This window comes from Etheostoma spectabile, chromosome 6, assembly GCF_008692095.1.
Source record: "Etheostoma spectabile isolate EspeVRDwgs_2016 chromosome 6, UIUC_Espe_1.0, whole genome shotgun sequence".
Lineage (NCBI taxonomy): Eukaryota > Metazoa > Chordata > Actinopteri > Perciformes > Percidae > Etheostoma > Etheostoma spectabile.
In genome coordinates, this window is record NC_045738.1 from 14,590,184 (window position 1) to 14,598,084 (window position 7,901).

The window sequence follows — 7,901 nt, forward strand, 5'->3', positions numbered from 1 at the left end:
TGAAGGTTATACAGAATGACCACGTGAGCTAATAAGCTTTTTCTACAGCGCCGGCAAGAGATTTGACACAGATTTGCTTTAGTCCAGATTTCCAGAAAGAGCATTTGAACCTAACAAATTGATGGGTTAAAAAAAATAAAAATAAAAGTGTGGGCTTCATACATAGTTTATCTTTCGGATTCTTCTAACTTTTGGCCAGCAGCAATAGTTTTAAAGTAAGAAATCAACATTTGGATTAAAAATAGGATAAACCATGGCACCCAAACAGTTTGAAATGGAGGAGGGGGGGGGGTAGGGGAATAAAATGAAAATCAAGTGGAAGAGAGGGCAGTAGAAGAGCAGCTGTCTCGTGAGAGGAAGCTGGGATCTCATCATGAAGAGTTCAAGAGACATCTGAAACACACAATGTTTGATACTGTAGTCAGACATGGTAACAATCAAATCATCCCTTTTAACTCCGCACACAGGAATGGATACTTTTACAAAGACTTGTCTTTCTAAAAGGAAATGGTGGTTTAAAATACTTACAACTAGCAGGCCGGGCTCCGTATCTTCGCATGATCTGGTCTTGTGTGAATTTCACAAAAGATTCATATTGTTCTGGAAACAGAAGAAGGTGAAGGTGAGGAAGAGTGGATTCAAACGCTGTCTTTCTAGCTCGGTTTTTGTGCACCTGCATAACAAGAAAACTGCTAAATCTCTTCTGCTTTGTCCCCTTTCAGGTGGCAAACAACAAAACGGTGCGCGCACACAGCAAACATCTGGCCAAACTGCTGGGTCCCAAGTCCCAGCTTGTTAAACTACTGTTCTGTCTCCTGTTCCTTTGACTGTACATTATGTTTAATACAGTCAAACTACAAATATAAATTCTCTAAATAAACTCTAGAGGAACCATTGATGCCAGCGCTGCAGACGTTATCAGTTATACGAAAAGAACCTCAAAAAAAGGAGGGGGCAGGATGTTTCTCACTTTTACTGTACCTCACTGCCAGAATGTAGAAAGTGCTGCCCGGGTCAATTGGGAGTGTGCTGGTCTTATAGTTTTTATATATTTTTAAAGAGTAATGTTTATTACCTGCAAGTTTTGTGTTAAGGATCTGTTCGTATTCCTCCCGGATCTTCTCCTCGTGGTCTTTAAGCAGCCGCTCACACAGGTAGCTCACCTGCTTCAGTGTAAACGAGGGCTGGTCCTTCCTTGAGGCACCTGAAAAACACAAAAATCAGATTGGCTGTGAAAGGGCTGAACTGCTCACATTTCCGGCGCAGCGATAAGTCACAGAGACAGAAGTGTCCTCTCTCCAGAAATAGGTGCTCAGCCAGCTGCAAATTTACTGCTTTGCTGTGGGTCGTTCCTCACCTCTGCCAGCCAACAGGGTCATGCAGCACTAATGTGGACCCTTTCTCTCCCCTGGAGCCAGCTTTAGCTAGGTGATCCTTACCCAGAGGCCTTTGAGGGCTGCCGTGAGCCATTTTAAAAGACTAAAATGTTTGTAAATCACAGGAGAGGATGGCAGTGCGCGGATGAAGGTTTAATGGCCGTCTCAGAGACAGAAAGAGGCCGGGATAGGAACAGCGCTGTCAGTGTGATCTATGAGACCATCATGCAGAGCGAGAAGGAAAAACACCAGAGGGGCTTGGATTACATCTTGCACCCAACCTGCCAAATTGTGCCTTAAGCATCAAACTGCATCAGGAGCAGGAGCCAACAGCAAATGTACAATGTTTGTCAATACTAATGGTACATTTGTTGCATTTCTTTTTTATGATGGGCACACACTTAAACAAAAGGTGGTTTGTAACAAACTGTTAATCCACTACAATCTGCACACAGTATAGGTGCCAGTGTAGCAAGTAATATAAGGACCGTAAAACAACACAAGTTGTGATTTTATGATTGCAATTTTGAAAAGAAGAGAAAAACACAACCAACAATTAAAGTACAATTTCCTTTTATGGGTTTAATTGTCTGGGATTTAGACGTTTACCCGTACAACATTTGGCTTTATTAACTGGTTTACAAAGAAAACTTAACCTTTTGACCCACCCACGCCCACACTTAATAGACAGAGCATGTTTGACGTCACCCATTGGTTTGTGGAGATCTGCTACGAGTCGTCGAGTTTGCCGTTACGGGCACAGCCATCCTGGTTGCACATGTGACGATTTTTAGATGAGAGGGAGGAGCCACGTTACGTTACACACTTTTCTCTGGCAATCACATCATGGCCACGCCCTAAAAACACCCCCTCCTTTATCAATGATTTTAAAAATCAACAAGACCTTTATTCAAAAAAGTATCATTCTGTGCTGCAGAAGATTTAAAAGTAGCTATTGAGACAATAAAGTCATTGTGAAAATGTTTACTGAGGTACTAAATCAAGTGAGACGTGGGTCACTTTCTCAGACTTCTACAGAAACCGACCTCCATTTACAACCGCGCGCCGCCCTCTGCTGGAACTCAGATGGAATGCAGGTTTCCGCATTTGCGGCACTTCGCCAAACCAGATGCCCTGTCCATTAATAAAAACAGTCTATGATCACACATAGTAAATGATCATTATTCCATGACACATTTTTTTGCACTTTATATCCATTTGATAAGTTATCCTTTTGGATATGCTGAAGCATGAGAGAACCGTTTTTGGAGTTCCATCTGAAACATCTATTGCACATAACAGTAATTTGAGAAAATGATAATAGCAGTCTTTTGACTGAAGCCAGATGAGAGAGACATCTCCATTTCAGAAGTGGGTTGGATTTGGCACAAACAACTATAAATTTTTTAAGAAACTCACATCTGGAATCACAATCACTCTGCCCTTGTGATTGTTTTGATGAGCAGCAGTAGCCTGCCTCTTGAGACACGTGTTGGTCATGCAGGTCCAGCCAAGGATCTTTTGGCAGGCCTTGCAGAATGAATGACCTTATCATTCGTAACTGTTACAAAGGTTAGGCTTACAAAAGATGTCATTCTGTTTTTTTTGTGTGATGGTTTTGGTGTCTGAGTTGGCTGTCACTTCAAGGACTTGCTAACCAGAACAAAACAAAGCAGACATGTTATTTAAATCACCCATGTAGCAGAGGTATTTACCTGCAGAAATACAACATCCTCCTACAGCTCTCAAACTGTTCTAAACAGCGACTTAAATGTTACTGCACTCCGCACACAACACCAAAAGAGGGACGTTTCTGTAAGTGGTAGGCGTGCAGCGGTAGTCAGTGTTACTGCCGTTACTGTGTCCAATTACATTTCTTGCCCTCCGCGGTTTTGCCATATTTTTTTAGTAGAACTAAAACCCATTTAGTTAATCTGCTTCACTCAGCAGCGTTGCAGAACAGAGTAGCAGGAGTTAGATTTCACTCATTACCTGAGGAAACCGACAAGACAACAGAGGATTTGGTGTCAAAGTGAAAAGCAAAAGTGCGGAATACAATCATTTATATCATTTATAATATTATTAGTTAGTTTCCTTGCCAGATTCAGTTGGGGTGAAAATAGACCAGAAACCAGATAGTGAGCCAACCACGGAGCTCAGTGCCTATTATGGTCTAAACAGCCCAAATTGGTCTACATCATATTTATATCCAGCTTATGGTAACATAGGGGCCCGAAGGAAAGTAGGCAGCTAAATGTCTTAACCTGGCAGTTTGTAAGACAAATGAGCCACGCAGCGAAGGCTCGACCAGAGGTCCGAAGAGGCCAGGCACAGCCTCGGTGCATTTACAGTGTAATCAGTAACACCGGTGTCCTCATGACTTTGTTAACCGATGGGAAAATGTCCTCACGTGTGAGCTGCTTTCACAGAATGCACACTTATTTAGAGTGTTTGTTTGGATGGAGGAAAACTGCCATAAACTCGCACCAATAGTGCCAGGCTGGTTTTATCCGAGCTGTGATGACCAGCAGCTGTGGCCTTTTGGAGTAAAAGCCATAAAGTTTGTGCGTGTGTACGGCCAACAGTAAATTCTCATACCTGGTGGGGAGCTGGGAGCGTTGAGGGAGGAACTGGGGCTGGGGGCATCACTGGAGCTACAGGCCTCAGTTTGGTTGAAGGCCCCTTCCAGCTGCCGCCGCCTCTGGATACGGCTGTACTCCTGACGGAGGTTCTGGAAGATCTGCTCTGTAGGGAGCAAACGGTAACAAGGACACAAACCGTTTAAACTGGGACAGAGGACACCCAGGAGTGGTGGTTGCACACATTTCTCAACCCTGTGGCAGTTATGAGTGGTGCGCCTAACGGGCTGCAAAAGTAAACGTGGTCCCGACTTTCTCACTTTGTTGAGTGGATGTCAATGCAAGTCACATTATTAAAAACCTTTGCTTTTTGCAATGAAACCCCCATAAACTACAAAATAAAGTTTTCATAAGTATGCTGTAATTTTATTTTGATTATCAAAGGAATTCTGAATCTAGCCGTAGTATTTGTACCAGTTGCTTTACATTCAATGTCTGCAACAGAAATTCATTACAGGAATGAACCGATCAGTTTTTTCATTAGTTTAGACTTGTGTGTTCAATTATACAACACCCACCACATCCATACAATGTTGAATGTATTCCAGCATGACAAAGAACTATAACGGGAAGGAATAAATCAGAAAAAGCAGACATAACAGACTTTCTGATCCTGTGAATTTTACTTTGCTTCCAAAATAGTTTTCTTTTATGACGTTGTCATCATGCAAAGCTACAGCTGGTGAAAAGGCTCACATTGAAGCTACAACTACAGCCCCTTTAACCGTATACAGTAATAGATTATTATAATATAAAGATATATTTGAGAATGAAGTCACCCTCCCTCTGTGGGTGTTGTAATCCAAGCTTCTCTGTTCTTTGTTTTGATATCCGGCCCAGCAACACGTGTATGTTGCCATGACAAAATGTAGGTATTTCATGTATTGGTGAGCCATGTGGAAGCAAGCAGAGCCCGTTTTTTTTTTATTAAGTATTTCGAGTACAGTCCCTTTAAATGTTGAGGGACTTTATCTTACCCAAGTCATACAGGGGATGAACCATAGTCTCTATACATGTGCGCCTCTGAGGAACCGTGCCTCATTTATCTTGGGAGGGGAGAGTGCTAGAAACCATGTTGCCATCTTAGCCTGTTCTTCAGCAATCTTGTTTAGATGGTGAGAAATGCAGCATCTTCTCTACAGAGCCATTTTAGGAAAGCCATGTTCTATGTCGTCATGCGCCTTTAAACTGGTGCCTTTGCGGAGACACCCTCCTCTTGCTGTGTGTGGCGTCTGAAACCTTTCAGCATTAACAACACAGGGCCCTAATCTGACAGCCTGTTTAGATAGCTACCACAGGGCCTTTCACTAATAAAGCCATGTCATTGGGGAGAGAACAACGTCCCAACCAACAAACGGGCTGAGACAAGGACAAACAATTAGCAGATTGACAGAAAATATATCAACAATTTTGATAACAACCTAATTTATGTCATTTCTTGTGGAAAAGAAGAGAAAAAAGGAGCAAAATATGCACAGGTTCCAATAACTTAACTGTGAGGATATGCCGTTTTTCTGTGTTTATATCAAATCTATCATTTGAATGTAGGTCTGGCAAAGCAAACAATATGAAGACATGACCTTCGGCTCAGGGAAATTTGAATAATTATAATCACCAGATTAACAAAATATGACAAGAGACGATAGCTAAAGCCCAAACTACATATTGTTGCAACTAACGATTATTTTCATTGCTCAAATTAGAATTTTGTCCGATTGAGTTTGTGACCAAACCAGGTAAAACACATTATTATTAATTCCCATAATGCTGTAGTCCTTTAGGTTGGCAGTTTCCCCCCCACTGATTAAGCCAAATCACAAAGTTCTGAATCTATGGGGAAACTGTGTGTGCATGTACACAGGCGAAGAGTCTTGCTTAGTTAATTTTGTAGGACGGCGGGTGTGGGGTTGCCGATCTTGCCACCTCTGCTAACCAATTTCCTGGGGGAAACCCTGTATTAGAAATGGGAACTCAACATGACTGTTGTTTGAACAAAGAGCAAGATTGAGCAACATGCTGGCCCCAGAGAGAACTAAAACCAAAACTAACTTTATTTGGTAGTTTACTTCTATCATGTAGTATTTATTCGTATTGAACTTCAGAAGATTGACAACAAGGGAATAACATGTGACAGCAGTCTAAAATGAATGCGTCCGATTGGATACCACTACTCCTGGGCACATCTGATTGACAAGTGAAAACCCTCTCCTGCTGCCTGTCACTTCCAGCTCTGCCAACCACTAGTAGCTCAACTGTGGGCGTTGCTTGGCAACAATGACCCTGCCACAACCAGGCCAAGCAATCAATCACAGACTTCCGGGAGCCAGGGGAACACAGTGGAGAAAGCCTTGACTAAAAGGCTTAGGCACAGCCCAAACCGTGAATACGACAGGAGATCGGCCAGATAGATTGGATGTGGTGGTGGAGAGAAAACAAAGCTGACTCATTTCATTTCAACCTCCACTGCTAAAGAATGATGGGGGTAGGTGGGTTTCGAATGTCCCAACTGCCAGGAAGTGGCTTGTGATGTATGGGTCAGTTGAAGTTGCCCTTCTGCAGTTAAGACTTTAAGTGACCGCTCACAGTTTGAAAACAGCAGACATGGGAAATGGCAACCAAATGCAATCAAAAAGCTAAATGATGTCTAGAGATATTTGACTAATCCAGTCTGGTGGGACTCACGCAGTGTTAAGTGCTCTAGCAGCCAAAGGTCATTGCTCCTCCCTTGACTTTAGCTAAACGGGAGGAGAGAAACTAATTCTTTTTTTTAAATTGGTCCACAATCAACACCAATATCCACTAATAATGAATAAGGTTTTTATTAGCAAGCTTTCCATGTCTGTTTCCTACCCTTTTGATAAGCTGACTGTGTATTGTTTTTAAAGGAATAAATATTGTAATATAGGGCTGTACGATTATGGCCAAAATGATAATCACGATTATTTTGATCAAAATTTTGATCACGATTATTTGTTGATTTAGCCAAAACAAATTTTATGTCACATAGGCTATTTATAACTGCGACAAGGAGGTGATGGACGCTACCACAGAGAGACGGCTGACTCATCATGAACGGGTCCAGCATGGGTCGAATGCCGGATACACACGACGTGTGTATGAAACGTCTGAGTCACTGCGTGCATTTTATGAACTATGATATTTGGCCATGGGTCACATCTCTGGCCCAGGTCCAGCAGCTCCGTCTCACACTGTTACTCTACCAAATGAAGTTAGTTGCATCAATAACTTTTCTGTGTTCTTCACCGTGGCGGCCGCGATAGCAGAGTACCGCGGAACACTGGTACAAAAAACAGGTTTGCCCTCGTATTTTTACAAATACAGCTGTGTTAATAAAAAATAAAACTGTAGACAAATGTCAACGTGTGGACCGGCGCTGTGTGGCCGGGCGCGGAGTAAGAGGAGAGAGAGGAGAGGAGAGGTCTCACACAAGCACGACTTTACAGACGAAATGGGTCACGTAATGCAAAATTAAACCATATCCAAATAAACAACATTGCTGCGGATGAGAGGACATTAGCACCGGTGCGTCCTAGAGGAGCTAACAGCGAACGACGCTATAGCACCGACTAGCACTGCTCACTGCTGTTGTCTGAAAAAAAACAGACGGGACAAATGTTGCGTTTACTGGTAAACTGGTAAACCTTGAGACTGAGTATAACCGACTGCTATCTGTTGAGTTTTCCTCCGTTACTCTGTCCTCTGGGACTGTCTACATCTTGAAGCTAAGATGCACGGGGGGCAGTACTAATCTGACTGGCTCTGAGCCGGCGGTCAGTAGCGGTAGATTGGCTTTGCAAAAAACCCGGAGCGTTCCATGAAATGACGTTTAAAAAAAATAATCGCTCGATCACGCAAATTTGATCGT

General features: G+C 42.7%; 1 protein-coding gene across 2 annotated transcripts in view; it reads right to left on the reverse strand.

Moving 5' to 3' along the window:
• Positions 1-7,901, reverse strand: part of akirin1 (akirin 1) — an 11,475-nt gene that overhangs the window by 130 nt on the left and 3,444 nt on the right. Inside the window, exons 2-6 of one of the 2 annotated variants that reach the window (XM_032517494.1) lie at positions 3,975-4,121; positions 2,796-2,906; positions 1,076-1,204; positions 529-600; positions 1-393 (exon numbers count right to left, since the gene is read on the reverse strand). The exon at positions 1-393 is cut by the window's left edge and continues 130 nt beyond it. In XM_032517494.1, coding sequence (XP_032373385.1) covers positions 383-393; positions 529-600; positions 1,076-1,204; positions 2,796-2,906; positions 3,975-4,121 — 470 coding nt within the window. In that variant the 3' untranslated portion in view covers positions 1-382. The remainder of the gene's footprint in view (positions 394-528; positions 601-1,075; positions 1,205-2,795; positions 2,907-3,974; positions 4,122-7,901) is intronic. The other variant, XM_032517495.1, reaches the window with a different exon arrangement.